Source organism: Haliaeetus albicilla, chromosome 27 (assembly GCF_947461875.1).
Source record: "Haliaeetus albicilla chromosome 27, bHalAlb1.1, whole genome shotgun sequence".
Taxonomy (NCBI): domain Eukaryota; kingdom Metazoa; phylum Chordata; class Aves; order Accipitriformes; family Accipitridae; genus Haliaeetus; species Haliaeetus albicilla.
The window spans coordinates 20,584,366-20,604,131 of NC_091509.1; the positions used below are offsets into that span (position 1 = coordinate 20,584,366).

The 19,766-nt window shown below is 41.5% G+C and overlaps 1 protein-coding gene across 6 annotated transcripts in view; it reads right to left on the reverse strand.

The window, feature by feature from the left end:
• Positions 1 to 628: 628 nt before the first annotated feature.
• Positions 629 to 19,766, reverse strand: part of ACSL6 (acyl-CoA synthetase long chain family member 6) — a 60,428-nt gene continuing 41,290 nt past the window's right edge. For 3 of the 6 annotated variants that reach the window (XM_069772793.1, XM_069772797.1, XM_069772796.1), the window contains exons 11-21: positions 18,826 to 18,903; positions 16,060 to 16,194; positions 14,798 to 14,932; positions 13,135 to 13,230; positions 12,216 to 12,288; positions 10,700 to 10,788; positions 10,004 to 10,120; positions 9,612 to 9,755; positions 8,648 to 8,749; positions 7,915 to 7,986; positions 629 to 5,669 (exon numbers count right to left, since the gene is read on the reverse strand). In XM_069772793.1, coding sequence (XP_069628894.1) covers positions 5,529 to 5,669; positions 7,915 to 7,986; positions 8,648 to 8,749; positions 9,612 to 9,755; positions 10,004 to 10,120; positions 10,700 to 10,788; positions 12,216 to 12,288; positions 13,135 to 13,230; positions 14,798 to 14,932; positions 16,060 to 16,194; positions 18,826 to 18,903 — 1,182 coding nt within the window. In that variant the 3' untranslated portion in view covers positions 629 to 5,528. Of the gene's footprint in view, positions 5,670 to 7,914; positions 7,987 to 8,647; positions 8,750 to 9,611; positions 9,756 to 10,003; positions 10,121 to 10,699; positions 10,789 to 12,215; positions 12,289 to 13,134; positions 13,231 to 14,797; positions 14,933 to 16,059; positions 16,195 to 18,690; positions 18,904 to 19,766 lie in introns of all 6 variants that reach the window. The other 3 variants (XM_069772792.1, XM_069772798.1, XM_069772794.1) reach the window with 2 other exon arrangements.

Consider the following 19,766-nt stretch of genomic DNA (forward strand, 5'->3'; position numbering starts at 1 on the left):
GGCTGTCCGCTCCCCCTCCCGCCTCAGCCGCAGGGCTGGGAAGGTGTCGGGCTCTCGCCGCGCTGTGGGGGCTACCCGCCGACGGATGGCTCCCTGGGGGGAGGCAGAGCGGCTGTAGGGACGGAGGGGAAGGGGGAGAGTTGATTTTCCTTGGGCCCAGACTGCCACCGGGCCCGCGGTCCTCAGGCGGGCCGGGGCCGAGGAGGCTGGAAGATGATGGCGGGCGGGCTGGGGGGGTGGTGGCCGTTTCCCTGGAAGCGAGCACCAGCCACCGGTTTCTGAGGCAAAATTAAAAGTGCATCGTTGTCCGTCAATAATCCTGCCTGGTCCTGCTCCCCTGCCGCTGGCCTTTGCGGGGGGTGGGTGTACTGGGTGCTGCTGCTCCCTTGCACTGGTTTTGGCTAATAAATGTGCCGACAGATTCGGTTTTCTAGTGCTACATCTTGAAATTGAAACTGTGTGTGTTACATTCCTTTTACTGATCAGACCCTGTGTCTCAGCTTAAGTTTATAGAGCAGAGGAATCTCATTGCTTCGTTAACATGAAAAATTTGAAAGAATTCTCTGGCATTGCTGGATTTCCAAGTGAAGGGAGAGATGCAAGTGCACGCAAAAACTGGAATAGAGACTGAACGCTTTTCAACTTTATTGGTTTAGACACATAGTCTGAAAAAATACTATGCATTCCCAATTGTCAATTCATATTAAACAAGCATATACACTTGGTTATATTATTATTGATTTAAAATAAAAAAAAAATGAAACCATTACAGAAAGACTGCTGCATCTTCAGAGAACTTTGCAACAATTTTTTCATAGAAGATTGCTAAAACCAATCTCAGGTTCCAATATTCCTTTGGTCGTTATGTTATCTTATGTATATATATATTTTTTTTTTTACAACACATTTTGTATAGGCACGCATTCTGAACGACTTCATACCGATTGTGAGGACAGAGTGCTGGAGTAACAACAGATTTTATAAAAGAGCTTTTATTGTATATCAGTCCACGAGAAAATCTTATGAGCAGTTTTGAGAAATGTGATAATTTAATTCTTTACAAAAGTTTCCATAGATGACTTTTTGATATACATGCTAATATACCAAAACTGAAAAATCTTTAATTACAGTTAAGATTTTTTTTTACACCAATGTATGTTATATTTTAACCCCTTCACCTTCAGTTGAAAATAGAATAGGCAACACCTACGAAAATGCCTCATTTGTTCGCTGCTTGTACTTTGCTAAAATACATAACAAAAAGCTGAAATGAAGTGAAGGGCTTAAAGGGGCTCTAGATGCCTCAGAAAACATTTTATTTTGGAACAATTCCAGGGATCTAAAACTTTTTCCCTCCCAGACTACAAGCATCCAGATTTCTCCTCTGAAAAGCATAGCCTCAGCTTCATCATTTAACAGGAATAAAGGTGGCATAGAAACCACTGAATGTGCAAAGTACTGAAGAATGTTAATTCCAAGAAGAAACAAAGATCTAATTCCGATATCTTTTTTTTTTCCCACAGACAAAGTGGGAAAAAGTGAGCTAAAGATACAAAAAGTACGCAGATAGAATTGCCTCTAAATAAAATGCTTTTCCAAATTTTCTGTAAGGCATCAAGAGGTCTTTAAGTAATCTGTTACCATGCAAAAATAGTATATTCTTTCCCAGTTTACATTCATCTTGTAGCAGTTTATTTACATATAGATCACCAGTTTGTGCTTTTAACACATGGAAAATAAAAACAAACAAACAAACAAAAAAACCCTCTAAGTTACTTTGTTTCATTCCAGAAGATTAAGTCAGATTATTTTCTGTTATATGCAAGAATTTCATATTCATGGCAAAAATGACGCTGGACTTTACTGATGCTGATATATACTTACTAACAGTGATGACAGGATTGCAAAATAGTACTTTATCAATAAACAACTCACCGTCTCTCTCTCACCTGATGTGCATCAACCATTTTAACCTGCAAATATGCTTTTCAGGACAGAATAATGCTGTGTATTTCTTGCCAACATGGGGTTAAGACTGTCTGGTGTGGTTTCTGCTCACACGTTCGTGTGTCTTTGACCATTTCTGTGGCAGAACTGTGCAACATATTGAGCAAAGAACATACAAAATGTATAACTAAGCAATATTCTCTCCCTGGAAAAATCTATTTTATTCTGGTTTTCTTGTATGAGCACTGGACGCAGTCTTCCAGTGATTTCAGAGGCATAGCACCAGGCCCAGGAAGAACCTCCTGTTTTTAAAATCTCCGAGAATACGGTACCTCAGCCCGCAGCACACCGACTGCAGCGTAAGCCTTCGGGGGAGAGGGTGCAAAACTCCTTCCTCTCACTTGGCTGCTCAAGGCAACCGACACCGAGTAACAGCCCCGTCACAGGCGCCTGACTCCGACCAGCACTGATCCCACCTGCAGTGGCAGACCGGAGCTGTGCTCATTTCAGTGGGCTTGCTGTATTTTTTCATTAGCTGATTGTGGAATGAACCCCCAGATGACAGCGATTAGTTAAAACCCGTCATCCTGAAGCCATCAAGAACAGGGCTCTTTACAGAGAGGGGTAACTTGTGTTGCCATTTATGCAACAGTGCTTGAGTCTCAACTCTTTCAATAAGATGAATATTAGAAATTAATTTTGTAATTAGTTATCTTGAGGAAAAAAAAACAAAACAGGTTATTGGACAGCCCAGGGGATTTTCCCCTGGTGGCCATAAGAAGTATTTCAGTTCAAGAAAGCTCAATCCAAAATAAACGTTCCTGGAATTTGAAGAGAAGCATGTTTGTGCCTAGCTCACGCGTTACGCACATGTTCCTTTCAAGTTTTAATCTCTTACAACATTGCTACGATTGTGGCGAGAGAGAGTGACCTGCAGAGGAAAATCTGATTACGCAAAAAAGTATTAAAGAGAGCTTTCAGTTTATTTGTACAGCTTTTCACAAGTTCTGAAAGTAGTCACGCTTTTGGTGTGACAACACAATTCCTCCCAAATTTTGCATCATCCTCGTGTGGCCAAGTCTGTTTTTTCTTATTTGTTTGGCATTCATATCTTTGGCTCTAGTGCATCTGACATTTTGCATCAAATAGTGAAAGAAGAATACTGATACATTATTCAGCACTATATACTTAAAAATACCAGCCATCTAAGCCATAAATAAACTCATATTGGGATCTTCTATACTTATATAAAGTCAGAGTTTAGTTATCTAGAAAAGTCTAGTAAACTGAAATCATCTTAGAAGAAAAGTAAATTAAATTCATGTGGTAGAAAAAGGTCAGTGGAAAATAGCTTTTCTGTTCTTCTTTAGATGACTAGTTATTTTTTTTTATTTTAAAAGTATGTCGCATTAAAACAGGAAATCATACTGATTCTTCATAGCTTTGAAGCATGCGTATGTAATGACTGTTTTGGCCGATACAAAAAGGAGATGAACTAGACTCCGCAGAGATGAAAATCCTTTGTGACTTGACCTAAAGAGCCAGATTTTATACAGTAATTCCTATCCTCTGTAGACGCGGCAGACACAAATTCCCCAGGGATACTGTTGCTGTGTACATTGATGAAAAATGAATGTACAACACCATCAGATCACAGTAACGGCATTTCTTACTTGCTTTGGACTGATATGAGTCATTGCACTGGAATCAAATGAGGAATCAGGCGCAAAAAGGGATTCAGACAAATACTTGCACATTTGATAAATCACCGTGTTCTTTATATGAGTGATTATGTTAGCTGATACGGTTTCCTTTGTATCATTTTGTTCTGAAATCACTGCAATAAATCAGTCTTCGTGTAACACTAACTCATTAATGCAATTTATTTCATTTTGAAGCATGCAATAGAATTTCAGAGGGAAAATAAGAGATAATTTAGATTAAAAATTTAAACTTTTAGCTTCAAAAGTCTACAGTGGATTCCAGTTTAAGAGAGAAAATAAGTGTGCTTTCACTGTCCTAGCAAAGAAGATCTAGCAGGCACAGCTCCATGCTAGTATGCACAGGTGCAACAAACAGCAGCTATTAAAATACACATATATATTTAGGACCCTGTTTAGCAGAAGGAAGCCACCAACAGTCCAAATATTCAAGTGACTTGACATTACAGTTTTCTTATTGTTTTGTACCGTGCTTTATATCAGGAGAGAGCTCTAGAGTCTGTTCCTGTTCCACATGGGACTTATCCCCTTTCTAATGGCTGCAGCTGATCGTGAAATCTAAGGTTTCATCCAGACAACTTGCTGTTCATTCCAGAGAGGCCACTGGAAGTGATGACAGTGGGAACTGAGGCTTCCAGACATCTGAACGTAGAAATGTTTTCTTAGCAGGCCTTTCTGCAACCACGTCCAATATTTTACCGTACCATGACACCTTCCAACAGCACTGGCTAACACAGCCTTTCGCCCATCCCTGTGGGCCTTTTGGAGCAGTATTTCTATCTCTTCCACAGCCAGCTGAAGGATGCCCTCCACTGCTGCATCTCAGGCTGGCCTTTCTCCCAAACCAATTTGTTTTGCTAAGCCCCATTCAGAATCGCAGCTTAGACCTTGTGCTCCATTTCCTTAGCACTGTTTTCTGAAAGGGAGTTAGTCCAACTGGACTACGCAGTATTAGCAGCATGTAAAGTAATAAATTAGGGACTGGGAGCATGTGGGTTAACGTGAACTCCCACAGAAAGCCACCACAGAGCCAGCGATGCTTTTGCAACCTTCTCAGTTTGAGCAGTTCAGATGTCCGTGAGTGTACTGTGCTGAAGGAGGCCCTAACGTAAAACCAGCATGCCATGTCTAAACTGAGTTCAGATGAAAAGGAAATAGAGGAAATTCTATCCTACCGCTTCCTAACCTGTTCTTGTAATTTCAAGGAAATGTTAATCCCTTAGATGTAATATAATAATAGGTCTATTAAGTACAAATAGCAGGAGATTCATTCCTGTTTCTATTCTGGTTGTTTGTTAGGTCATTAATGATTAAATTAAATCAATGTAATTTATGTCCTGGAAAATATAAAAACTATCACTTTTATATATAAACCAATATCCAGCTTGAAGTTCCAGATTGGGGAAAATAGACTTTCACCATCAATCACTGATTGTTTGAGGTAGACCACATTATTGAATTATCCACAATTTCAGTTTCTAATGTATTAGGTTATATACAATCAAATATCAACAGACATACCTGAAATTTTCCCTATTTTAATTAGAAATGTTTGTAGTTATTAATAAGTTTCCATAATTTACTTGGTCATAGATTGAAATTTCTGTAAGTTTTGTGGCAATTTAGCATAATCCGTAGTAGTACCCTAGTGTGTACATAGAGTAAAAAATGAATTGTATCAGACCTGATGGAAAAAAGAAGGAAAATTATGGTTAGTGATGAAATCCTAGAACAATGAAAGGCTCAAATGCAAGATTCAGATGCTTATCCATTTCAGCTGTGTCATTCTGGCTCTGTATTTTTGAGTGTTACTCTAATATTGCTATGAAGTCCATTTTTCAGAACATTCTTCCCGTGGTTTCAGATGGAGATGCTTGAATATAGCTCTTCTATTTGTTTTTTGAAGTAATCTCTTAGTTCTGGTCTCTTAGCCTTTAATGTTGGTGTCAACAAACCGTTTTGTACTGAGAACATATCAGAGTGAATGTAAATGGCTTTGACCTAAAATAAAAAAGGGATATATTTATAGCAAAAATTACAGGCATCACACTCAGTAAGTGTAACTTCTTAAGCCAGCCTTGCTGCGGTTACCTCTGGCTGTGCCTGCAGCCCAGGGGACCCTTCTGCCAGGTCCCCAGGATTTCCCTCACCTGCCCAAGTTTTCCAAGGTGACACTAAATCCCTCCACCACCCCTCGCCCCTCCCTGCTCTCCTGCTTGTTTTCCCGTGTCCGCGCTGACCCGACAGCCAGCCAGCGCAGAAGGGAGCTCTCCGAGAGAATGAGCACATAAACCTCTTTTCCGTATGAAACCAAGGCCAAAACACAGCGAGGCAGAGCGCAAGGGACAGTATCACCATATGTGATATTGTAACTGCGGAGTTTCACACGGTTGAAAGACTGTGGACGAGAGTGGAAGGGAGGGAGGGCAGGGAGTCAGGCTAAGAAACATCATCTTAACCAGACGGCAGAAGAAAGTAAGCAGTGCTAATTCAGTCTTGCGAAATTATCATGAAGCTTTGCGGGCACAAAGAGCATACGTGATTATCATCTTTAAGGAAGACTTGATGGTGTTTTACTAGCTAATTAAAATGATATAAAATCATTCAGCCTAGGCAAACAGGATTGTACAAGGCTGCCCTTGTTGGCGGCGGTGTCTCTGAGCTCAGCAGGGAGCCTGGCAGCGCAGATGGGAGCGAGCTTTTCCTTCCAGCGCATTTATGGGAGTGCTGGTGTGGCAGAAAGCAGAAAACTGCTGCGTGACTGGTCATAGTCCACCGATTTAAGACAAAATTCTCCAGCCATCTGCTGCTTTCGTGATTCCCCAAACCAGACTGGTTTGCGTTTTGTTAGACTGGGAGTTGCAGGAATATAGACTGAGAATCCATTTTTAAATTCCCATTAGATACGTGATTCATTTTTCCCCTGCAAGCGTTGTGGTGCAGTTCCTCCCCCAGTGACACGCTTCACAAGATCAGTGTTTGTGCTATTAACGCTTCCCCCATTTGCTGCACTGACTTTCAGAGCCTGCACCCTGGAAGCTGTTGGTTACAAAAGCCAGAGTTGTCATTTCCAAGCCAGAGGTCCAAGCTCAGGCCTCTGGCACTGCAGACAAGGACAGGGACCATAAAGAGTGGCTCTTCCGTATACAGGGGATCCTATCCCACAAGAACATTAGCCGTAATATCTGGCTCAAAGTTCGGTTTTAAGATTACATATTGCAACAGAGATTGAATTTTGAAGCCCTTTAGTTTTAAAATGTGAAAATTTTTTTCTTAATTTTTAAGAAAGATGGCAAGGCTTTCCTCCCTGCTTTATAGTTTATTAATTGCAAACTGCTTGTAGAATAGATTACTTGAGGATATTTCATACTGTGAAGACTATGGCAGGAGCAAACCAGACTTATTACCACAGACAATTATGTGCATTGCAAACCGTGCTTTATATTGAATTTCATTTTTAAATTCATTTCTTCTTACTATCATTTCATTTGCATATGTAACTGAGAAATGAAGAATAACAAGTTTATGTTTAATGGTGCTTCTGCTGCACTTAGATATGGTGAATTACTCCTTAGAATTACCACCCAGAAACAGTCTAAACAAAAGCAAAAAGGCCCTTGCTAATTATATATAATGATTAAGATGTTCGTTATTTTAACAGAAATAAGCATTTGACATTTTAAAATGCGGTTTGGTTTTTTTTTTTACTGTGTTTTTAATGCTGTTTAATCCATGGTTGATTTCAGATCTCTCCTTCTGAAGTGTTTTTAGCTCTGTTGCAGAAATATTTACACAAGCACCAGAAAAGAATTAGTGCACAGGCTGAAAATAAATAAACCAGCAGTATTTCCTAGGTCAGTTAGAAGAATGGTAATTAGTGACCCAGTTTCTTAACAGTGCTTTCAGTGGCAGAAGCATCAGAGTCCAACAGATACTTATCTTGACCTCTGGTTGTCAGACTGGAGATTATCCATGTCCCTGGATTAGGTTTTTACCTCTGCACCCAAAACTTTCACTACATTTAATTCAAATTTCAAGCATGAGTGGAAGGCAGAATCACAGCGCATGTGTTTTTCAAAGGAACAAGTACAACTTGCCAGCAATAAAGCTCTTTCCGAAAACATTGTGTGCCGCTGCAAGAAGCATATGTAGTAACATAACAAATGCTGACAAATCCCCATACAATACAAAAGGACAAATTGCCTGTCTGACCACACTGAAAAATGTATTAATTGTTTCATTTTACCTGCTCAAAGGAATGAAGTCCACTCTCCTTACCTAACCGTACCATGTCTTCCATTATCGCTTGCTGCAGTTCCTGGGTTAAAACACATAAATTCCTCATGAAATACCAGAGTCAACCTTGCATGCAATGAATGGCGTTGTTCATCAAGAAAACATGTTTCTGAGGAGAGTTTAAGTGCCTTATGGACAGTTAATACATAATTAGCAAATATTCTATTAAAGAAATGTACAAACATTAAACTTAAGTGTGGTGATGTTAACTGTTTCCTCAGTATGAAAAGTCAGGTTATATTTTCAAGCATATATGACATAGGTGTTTGAATTTACAATCCTTCAACCAATTACCAGACTTAGATGCAGAATCATTTCCCACAGACACCTGTGGGATGACTCAGTGGCATCAGTGTTCATCGATGTGATCCAACTCAGTTACTCAGTATTAGAGAGCGTGTGTAAATAAGGCTGGGATCCTTATTCGAGACATCTGAACAAACACAACCTCTCCTACTGCCACACTGTTCTCTGCAGGACAGACCCTTGGTCCCCCCCGTGCCGGCGTTTGCAGAGGTCTGTACCATCAGCCAGCACACATCACTGTATCCAGGTCAACCCTGCTTAATTTTCAGTGAGGAAATAATTCTTGTCACTGAGATCATTAATGATAGACAGCTACTCTAACTAGGTTATGCTACCATGAAAAAATGTCTGTACCGCAGAGAGATAGGAAGACAAACCTTATTTTTACAGAGTTCTGTGTATGTTCCATCAAACCCTCTTTTCTTTGCCCAGCCTGGCATAACTTCGGAATCGGGCACCACAATTCCTACCAGAAAGGCCTGTAGGTGAAGGACAAGGAGAGTTGCAGGCAAAAGCTGAACAACATTCAAGGCCCTACACTGAAGTGAAGATACAAGCTGGTTGGATTTGCTATGTGTTTATGGCTTCTTGTTTAATTATGTCAATAATTTGCTAACATGTCATAGTGAGGTATATTTTGGTGTCTGTTCCTTTTCCTCAGATAAAATGGTTCTCTGTGACTGTTCCTGCATTTGCCAGCAATTTTAACACCTTCAGTTGGGTTTGTGTTCTGCTTGGACATTGATTAAATTAATTACTTTTTTCAGAGGCATAAGCCAGAGCAGAACATAGCCCATATCATTTATACAGATGCAGTTCATGGGCCTGTGAGTCTCAGGCAAACTCCGATGCCAAAGGAAGCCTCATGTTTGTGGCCAATCAGCGTAGAGGGATGAATCGCAATGGTTTCAGAAGCTGTCCATGTTTGTATAAATATGCGAATAACCAGGACAAGATTGGTTAAAATGGGTAGGCAGGAGTCGTGGAGCAGCAGTGGCTCTGCTTTTGTCTGGCTTACAGCAGGCAACAGGCCAAAAGAGAGCTTTAGAGCACTGAAGGGTGACACTGAAACAAATTTAAAGGCTTAAAAAAATTTAAATTAAAAAAAATTAAATGCAAATTTAAAGGCTTCAATTCATTGGCCACAGCATCCTCCAAGCTGCTTAGGGTCCCACCAGCAGGTCAGCTCCTGCGTGGCCAGCAGCCAGCTCCAGAACAGGAGGGAGACATCAGGGCAAAAACATACCGTGATCCACTCACACTTTCCGTGCGTTTATGCCCAGCTCTCTGTCTTCAGTTTACAAAGAACAAAGTAAGATTTTCTGAAAACTTAGTTTTTACCTGCAGGCTGTCTCCATGGACATAGATCTGGGCAACAGGGTCACTGCGTATATAGATATTCTCTATCTTCTCCGGTGCAATGTATTCTCCCTGAGCAAGTTTAAAAATATGCTTTTTCCGATCAATAATTTTAAGAGTCCCATTCTGTTAGGAGAAAGAAATGAGAGTTCTCAGAGAAGTTATTTAACCACAGAGACTCAGTAAGCAGTCTGCTTTTAACAGAGCTCTTTAAACTGCCAGAAAATGCTTCACTGACATATCAAGCTTATTCTGCAAAATATAAACTTAATCCTTTATGAAGATAGATCTGCTTGGAAATTTAAGTTCAGTACTTGAAAATTTACATGGGATAATACAATGACATAAGAACTAAGCATCTGATCAGTACGCACAGGTAACCATTTCCCGATGTCTCCGGTGTGAAGCCAGCCCTCCTGGTCCAGCGCTTCAGTTGTCTTCTCTTCATCTTTCAGATAACCTTTGAACACATTTGGTCCTTTCACACATATCTGCAAAACAGTCAGAGTTGCTGATAAATTATTTTATTATTCTGCTGTAAATACTAACAAGCTGAATAATAATTCATAAAATTGAAATATTTTAAAGGTTGACTTAATGACTGTGCTCCATGAAACTAAAATATATTGTGTTATAAAATACCTATGGATTTGTTTCAAACCAATGGAAATATGAAGTCGGGGTTGCAAAACTGATTTGCTTGAAGTTGATTTGCATTCAGCTTGCAGTTAAAAAAAACAAAGTTATTTCAGTAAGTTTAATTTATGTGCAATATAGAAATAACAGCAATGTAGAAATCACAGCAATTCAGCTCTTCTTAGCTGAACTAATTAATTCCATCTTAGCTGTTAAAGTAATCAGGCATGGCATTAGCTGGAAGTACTGCCACAGCCCCTCTTTAATTAATGCTTTGCTGCTCTACTGCTGAATCGATGTTTTCCTTTCCTGATTGTAATGTGTAACACATCAGCAACCATGCACCTTACAACGGTAAAATGCTTCTATAACTACATAACTACTTAATACAGTGTTAACTAGTGAGAATTTGATATAAAAATGTGATTTGCTACCTCTCCTTCTCCTTTGGAAGCAAAATAATTCAGCTCTTCCACATCCTTCAATCTGATTAAGTTACAGGGCAAAGGGGCTCCTACATGACCTGGAAATCAAAGTTATCAAGTCACTTGTCATCTCTCCTATAAACGATAATTAGCATTTTATTGTTAGTTGCTTGCATAGTAGTAGATACACTGGATGTTCTTGCAGGAGCTGTGTCTGTGTCCAGAAATAATTTCCTCATTTAAGGTTTTGCACTATCAAGACTACATACCCAAACCTCCTGTTTGGATATATATAAACCCTATTTTCAAACATGTCGATATACAGACCAGGTCTCCCTTACCTGTAAGAGACTAAACCCTTTTTTAAGCTTAACTAATTATAAAAGCACACAAAGCTCTGGACCCCCGTTGTTTTAATCACCTGAGAATGCCAATCGCAGGGACATTACACCAAACACATTCCCCCCCACCCCTACAGTTTCTCCAGAGGTGAAGCGAGGACAGCGTCTGCTGTAGCCGAGGAGCACTGCTGGAGCACTACGGTGTGCAAAACCGTCCTATTTCCCCCAGAAACAGCCACTAGAAAAGACGGACTGGAAAGAGAGGAGTCCCAGCTCTGTGTCACAGCACTTCGTGGGTTGAGGTCTCATTTAGCAAAGGAGCCAGCTGGAAGCGCGCTGAGGATGAGGATGCGGCATTGGCGGGTGAGCGGCTCTTTGCCCAGTGCTGGCCAGGGCACGGGCAGGGGGCTGGTGGGCAGCGAGCCCCAGGACACACCAGTACCTGCAAGGGACTGGTTTTGGTTTGACGAAAACCAAACAGATGGCCACTTGTGCTGGGAGAAGAAAGCATGTGCTCTTCTCCAGCCACAGAAAATCTGGGTTGGAAAGAAGGAAATGTTTAACTGGCCAGACCCATTAATATCTGATGTCCAGGTTTCCTACAAGTATTCATCATATCATCAAGTATGATACCCATTTCAAAACATTTTTATAAATACTGATTATTTATATTAAGAAGAAATTAAGCTGCAGTACTTGTATGTATTAGCTGAATCTTGCTTAGTGCTAATTTTTAGCTGATTTTGTCAAGATTCAAATGTTTTGAAAGCCTGAAATATATAAAGTATTGAGTAGTGGTGGATCTGTATTTGAAGCCTGAGTTTGCTCACTAAGTACATAAACGTGTTAATCTTTTCTTTGTTCCAGCATTTCATTCTAACAAACACTCTTAAATTCAGCTCCAGTGCTCTAAAGAGGACTCAGAGCGCCTGGAGTGCAGAGATGAGGGTATCACAAATAACAGCTCAAGGGACAATTCCAAATCTCCCCAGGCAAACATGCCCAACACCTGACCCCTGTATATTTATTCTGGACTAGTAATACTTTCAAGAACATTACATTCACTGAAAATTATTCACATGGTGGTGAATGTTGCATAAACACCCTGTGATGTTACAGTCCAGAATTTTCAAAAGAAATGTGCATTTTTCTTCTTTCTGGAAATGGTGGAAGAAAATCATTACCTGATGTCCAGTCACCTGGAGTTGTAAAGGTGCATCCAGCTGTGCATTCTGTTTGGCCATAACCTTCGTAAACCTGACAAAGAAACAAGTATCTTTAAAAGACCATATATGATTTCACTATCACAGAACAAAAATCTAAGAATTGCCTTCTGTTGCACAGCCCTGTGAACTAATCCTGCCAGCTGCAACATGCAGGCGCACATTTAATGCAGGGACACTTTCCCTGGCTTTCACTGTATACAAAATTTCATTTACATGACTATGAACTACCATCGCAGTGTAGAGCTGAAAATAATAAGACGACAAGTTCAGCAATTAGCTTTTGAGTCAAGAAGTATGTTACTCTCCGAGAGGAATTTATTAGTGGGGAAAAAAGGTATTTTTGTGGGACATTTTGAAAAACACCTTTTAATTTTTTTCCCCACCTAATTTTAGGTTCTTGAATGAGGCCTTTCAGTTGCCCTGGACTTCCTAGTCAAAGAGAAGTAACGCAGTGGAGGACTTAAGTGGGATAAATTGCCATCTCAAGATTATCTTTCTCCATTTATATATAGAATAAACCTTGTGTAACAAAGTTCTTAGCACGTCCACAAGCACATTTAATTGCACATACTCCATTAAGTGCTGAGAGGCGGGTGGGATGAGTCTATGCTTTTTTTGGCAGCTGCCCGCAGCGAAAACAGCTCTTGCCTGCTGCTTCCTTCCCAGGACCACCAGTCGTTCCCACTCCAGCCCCGCGGCTGCGGGCGCAGAGCTCCGGGGACAGCATGGAGCTGGGTCTGCCCCAAGCCCTGCACCTGCTGTTGGATTGATCCTGGTGAAGCTATCCTAAATGCAGTTCTGAGGTCCTAACCCAACTCCTTTCTTAAATGCAGCGTGTTTCCTAGCTAACAGTAAGCGAAGAGCCGCGTGAGCCCACCTGACATCCGAGGGCTGCCCGGAGGAAGCCCAGGACAGTCGGAGACGCGGGGGCAGCACCCGTTACTATCATGCGAACGCATCCACCGAGACTTGCCTGTTTGATAGCAGGAGAAAACAAAAGAAAAGCGTCACAAATTACTACAGACGGCAAAACCAGCAGCGTCCGTGAGTATTGCTTATCCAGAGCTTGCACAAAATGCTCTGTCTAGAATGGATGCAGCCATGCTACGGAACATGAACTGGCTCTGAATCTTTCCTTAGGGATAAAAAGCCAGCTAAATCTTAAAAGCAATAACTGTCCCCCTCGCAGGTAGAAATAGTGCCCCAAGGAAAAAACATTCGAGGTACAGGGGCAGGAGTCCCACATCTCTCGGTGGATGAGCTGCTCAGTCTCGACTCCTGCGGCTGCCTGCGCCCGGGCAGGCTGCAGAGCTGCGGGGAGGCAGCCTTGGCCTGTGGGAAGCACATCTGGCTCTGGGGAACTGTTGGGTAAAAAACAGACTCTTCCCCCCTCCAGTTTTCTTTGCTTATTTGCACCTCATCGATTTTAATGAATTGGCTCCCAAGCCATCCAAAATAATGCTGTCCCTTTTTTAAGGCAGATGACCTTCAAATATTTCTGGAGAGTATTACGTCAATTCCTGTGTCACGCTTTACTTCTTTCCCCCCCCTTCATTTCCTTTTTCTTGTTCTAAAAGTAAAAAGAAAACCCAACACAAAAGAAAACAACTCCTGATTGAGTCTGCCAGTCTCGCCAGATCCTGAATCAATATGCAGCCTGGCTTGCCTCATGTCTGCGCTCCCGTCAGCGTCATGTGAACTCTGCTGTCTTTGCACACTGAGGACAACTAATCCGCAGACGAAAAGTACAGTCAGTTTCTTTAGTTAAAAATAAAGTGGCGTGTCTCCAGATAAGTTATCCAATTAAAAAAATAAAGTAATCAGAGCCTCCTGGAGTAGTACAGAGCCCAAAAAACATGGTTTAAAGCCAATTTAATCTTTTTTTACTGAGATGTGTGGCACACAGCAGGGCATTCTCATTTTTTTCCCCTCTTGTTAAACCATGGTTTACACATGCATTTTTCTCTACACCCTTATTCTCATTTTCCTAGGGAAAAAAGCAGTTTTGAATATGCCCAGTTGAAACTCGACCCTAAATCCAATCATACCTGTAGTGAATTTGCAGAAAACTTTGGAGCAACATCTCTTTGATCAGTTAGTTAGTCTTCTTTTCATGACCACCTTCCTGAATTCCACCCCCACTGGGAGGGGACAGGAGTAGGTTTGGGACATGGGCAGAGCCCGTGGCAGGTGCCCAGTCCCCGCAAGGCAGAGCACCCAAATAATGAAGGAGGTGACAGCAGTGCTGGTATCGGAGACTACGATCCTGCTTCTGGGCAGCTTCACCTGGCAGAGGGCAAGTGCCTCCACATTGCATCACATCCCTCCTTGGTGCTGTGCAGGGGCACAGCTTGTATCCAAGAGCTGCAAAAAATAGGCACTATTCCGCAAATAGGTGATTTCTCAGTGCTGCTGAAGGAGGGATGTGGCAAAAGCCGTCTTAGTCTGCCTTGTGTTTCTCCCTTCCTCCCTGGAAAACTGTCCCTAAGAGAATAGAAATTTTGGCATCTTATGCATGCTGTTTTTCTTGAATCGCTTACCTGTATTTTATTAAAGAAAAGTTTATCCCACAAACTGTCATTTCTAATGATCCCGTTTCGAACTTCAGCCTTTTTCCGTTTTGCAGCAAATTCCAGAATCCAGCGCTTGAGGGATGTATCTGCCTGGCTGAAGATCTGCGGGAGTGCGGGGTGGCAGGCAGCATGGCACCCGAGAGAGAGAAAACATCAACAGCTATTCTTACAATTACAGCTATGCAGTTCTGCCAGTGCCAGGTAGGCTATAGTTACATTAGCAGTACAGTTAAATAAGACTACACTAAGGTTTTGTTAGTGGGGGAAAAAAAAGGAGTGCTTTGTTTAGCGCCATTCACTATTGTATGTGCTGTTCCTTTGGGGAAAAGAGAGAGAGGATGACAGTGCAGGCTTTGACTAGATTTACATGACTGCTATTTCTGTATGACTTGCATGATAAGATTCAGTGAAATCATGCAATCTGAGCAACTAGGAATGAGCAACTTGAATACTAGAGCAAATATCAGCACTGGTTGATGCGGTGGTGGGGGCTGCGTTTACCTAAGCTTAATCAGAGACCAGCATGAACTACACCTCCACAAACAAGAAACCCCCAGTGCCCATCCCTCTAATGAGGCACCAGAACCCCTGATCCAACAGTCCTGACCTTGGGGAAAAATTAAATCAGTAGCTTGTGCTTAAGCTCTTCTTTAGAGGATAAGTCTTCTGAGGAATAAATATTCCCAGCTGGTCAAACAGATTTAACATGATGACCAGACATGCCTGTCTTAAATACCTTTCAAGACCATCTCTTAGTTTTAAAGATTTCTAGATCCAAAAGCCAACCTCACATTTACACTGCCTAAATCCTCATAGTCCTTTTGCAGTTCCTGATTTTCAGCTGTCATTGCCACCAGAAAGAGAGGCTGAAATTCCAAAACTGGTTGAAGGGCACAAAAAGTCCTAGTACATCCAGGTTTGAGTGGTGTTTCTGTGATGAAAAAATCCCTCATCTCTGGAAACGTCACTAGTAACCTCAGTGAGAACAGGGTCAGAAGCTAATAGAGAGGGATTTCATGTTAATGTCTGCAGTCTGTGTAAATCAACGTAATACAGACGTAATACAGACTGGAGCAGCTGTATCAGTTACACAGGGTAAGAATGTGTTTGCAGTAAGGCAGAAAGAGTATAATCTGCTCAGGAAATCTCCATGACTAAGGGAATTCTTTCACTTATGTACTAAAGGGACATAAACTTCATTATTACAAAAAGAGCAAAATTAAACTCACCTTATCATACATTCTGTTTAACAGCCGCGGCACGACAGGGAAGATGGTTGGACGCAATGCTTTCATATCATCAGATAAGAGACGAATATCGCCTTGAAAGAACCCAATTCGCCCTCCATGGCAGTATACTACAGACTGATGGGAAGAAAAAGGAACGCATGTAACCTCTTTGCTTTTAATTCCCATGGCAGAGCATCCCTCCCAAACACAGAAGTGCCTTTCCTGAAATTCTACTCTCAATAAGGCAAAAAAGGGGGTTTAGAAATATGTATAAATGTAAGCACAAATTTTGCACTTAATATAAATCTACAGATAGTTCTGGGCACTTCTCAGAACTGGCAATTCAGCATCCACCAAATTTGCTACTGTTTCTGGAAGAACAAGGAACCAAAGCTTTTAGAATGGATTTCCCTTCATCCCCTGCATACGGGGATGGAGAAGTCCAAGTTATGGCAGATTCTGGATCTGAACTTCTTGTCTGAAGCCCAGACCTACCATAGCAGCTTATAGCATGAGGACCTATTGTCAATAAAGAAATGCATATTAAGAAACATTGTAAAACGTACTGAGCAGCAGCCGATTTTTAGATGTTAATACTTTAGTTTTGTTTAAATACAACAATATAGACTACGTTAGCAATACAGTGCCTGATCCTGTATCCCAGAAATAGAAGCCCATTTCATAGAAGGTGCTTTACTTGTATGGAAACTACAGATCCAGAAGTTTTGTATTTGGAAAGAAAACAGGCCACTTTAATCAGATCAGAATAGAGCTGGATGTGCGGGATCGGGCAGGGCAGGCTGCCTGCGATGAGCCAACTGGCAGCTGAAGCAGCAGCTCTGGTAGTCAGTAACCCTACAGAGAACTAGTCACTAACTCGGTAAAACTGGCATTTTATCACTGGAGAGCATTTGGAGACCAGCATCACTACCCTGCTTTTAGGGTGCAAGCAGGAGAAAGCATCCTCCGCAAAGTGCCCACGATGCTGGGAGCGGAGTCCAGCCTTCCTGAGCCCAGACCAGTACACTCGACTTTTCTGAGCTCTTCAAGGGGTAGATTGAGAACATCAACTCCCTTTGGTGTACCAAAAATTCCTTAAGAGACACCTAAGCCTTTTTGTGCTACTCCTAAAAATCTGTAATACTAACCGGAGTGCTCTCACTGCTCTGTCAACCAGTTAGAGACTGTCTCCATCAGATGAAACCACAGGAATTTTATACATGTGATGTGGGTTTAACAAACATCATACTGCCAAATCTGTGTTTTACACTGCACATGACCATCAATTTAAAAAAAAAAAAAAGGAAAATATAATCAGTGTGCTCACTGGGAATTATAAATAACTACTAGAAATTTTTAGTTTTAAAGAATATGTCTGTAAAATTTTAACTGCAAGTTCCAGGAACTAATAATGTTGGCTAAAACTAGGGAAGTTGACACAGTGCTTGCTGTTCAGAATGCTTTTGAAAAAGACTTTTTAGCTCTTTTGAAAAAATCTTTACATTAATGAGTTTCTTTAGCAGGGAGGATAAACCTGAACACCCTTTGGAGGCCTGCCTCTTTCAATATGGCAACATCCTATGAAATGAGGATATTTCAATTGTTTCTAATTTTTTTTTTTCTCCCCATCAGATGACTTCTTAATATTTATGTTCTTGTTTGCTGGCAAAACAGATTGCCTGAATAGTGGTGGCATACTGACCAACTTGCCTTACAAGTGAAGAAAGGCTGGGCTGTAATTCTCCGAATCTTTCATGGACTTTCACTCCCAATTTGCAAGATTTTTAACAGGGCAGAATATATTATTTCTGGCACAGATGTTACAAAGAAGTGGGAGGCTTATGTTCAGATGCTTGTCTGACTTAAAAAGTATGCTTTCAGCCCAAAACAGCCCTCCCTGAGAAAGTACAGAGCTGCAACTGAATCCAGATCCAGTCTTCATATATTGGATCAGTTTTTAGTTCGCAGCTTCTCAGGCCAGGAGAACTGATGTGATGCTCTCATCTGACTTGCCTAACACACTGACTGCAGCACAAATTATCACCTGTCTTTTCAGAAAGAGATGTGAAAAGTCAGTTCTGCGGGCTGGCACGAGTTAGCACTTCTATTTGCGATTATTTCCAGGGGACGCTGGTTTCCAGTTAATGCCCACCGTACGCTGCCCTGCCAGGAGGATCACGTGTGTCACACCATGATCTTAGTTTCCTCTTTTTCAGTGTCTGCAAGTTTTTTTGCAGATCTGCTTAATTTATGCAATAAAAGGATTTTAGCTGATGTAGAAAATGGCACAAAATTATTTTTACTCCCATGATACCTGATCCTAGAGTGCTTTGAAAAGCTGCCCCCAAAATTGTGCAGGTAGCAGTTTCTGCTCGTTGATGAAGGGCTGTTTTCCAATCTCAGAGCCACCAGTGTAAGCTGGAGAGCTTGGGAGACTCTCCTGGAATTGCTCTGGACTCAAGGGCCATGTCACCGAGACGAGAGGCCGGGCCCTGGTGTTATGCACGTGGCACTTCTGGAGTACAAGCTTTTTTAGTGCTACAAGATATCGCTGGTTATTTAGTATTTTATTCTTTTTTTTTTTTTTTTTGGTGTGGAAAAAGATGATTTCCACTGACACTAGGACCTTACCTGTACCATTCTCTCAAACATGTGTGCTAAAGGCAAATAGGAAATGTGTACATCCTCACAAGTAGGAGACCACTGACTCTGGAAGAAAACACAAGGAGCCCCACGAGGCCTCGTCAGTTCAGGCAGGTTTCTTACCTGTATAACTCTTTCAAACATGTGAGCCAGAGGCAGGAAGGAGATGAGCACATCGTCCTGTCTCGGAAAGATCACTTTCTGCAGGTGAAGGGCATGGGAGACAGAAAGGAAAGAAACACTGACAGGAAGACAACAAGAAAGTCAAAAAACAATAAAAAGAAAAATGGCACCAGAGGAGCAAAAGGGTGAAGATTGTCAAGAGAGGAAGGGAGCAGCGTACGAAGTGAAGCGTTAAGCCACAGCGTCAATGGAGCTCAGTTAGCAGGAGGAGTAAAGAGCACGGAGATGTACACAGAGGGCAATGGAGAGGTCTCTCCATGGCAGAAGGCATATCGTATCCACACAGCTCATGCTGGGAACAGAGGCTTGCCCTGACAGAGAACCCAATTTTTATTCTCTGCTTTCTACCACGAGGTGCTGAGACCACGATTTGCGCTCTCAGCTGTGTGCAGACCTGCAGGAGCCTCCTGGGAGTCAGCGGGGCTCTACAGGCGCATCACTTTTGCACATTGCACAGAGCCCGTCAGAGATGCACGGCATTACTAGAGTCAAAGCTATAGATTTTTTCTTTTCCTTTGGTTAATCATTGATTTGAATCAGAGCATGTTGGAAAAACTAATGATTTTTTTTCAGCTGCAAAAATTAATGAATTCTGTTAGTGCTTCTCATAATTTTAAGTGATTAAAATGTGATTTTAAGGGCATTATCACTGCCCCACAGACAGATGCAGTGGGGAAAAAGAAGGCTGGACAAATTATGCAAAAAATAAAAGTGACCAAAGTCTTCAGTTTGCCAAGGTTTTAATTCTGTCTTGCAGGCTGGAATAAACAAAGGCCCCAAGAGCCTTGCCTGATCCATGCCAAAAGCAGCCTTTCTACCTGCATTTCCAAGGGTAAGGCTTGCCATAATATTACGGATTAGAAAAACTGAAAGCCTGATTA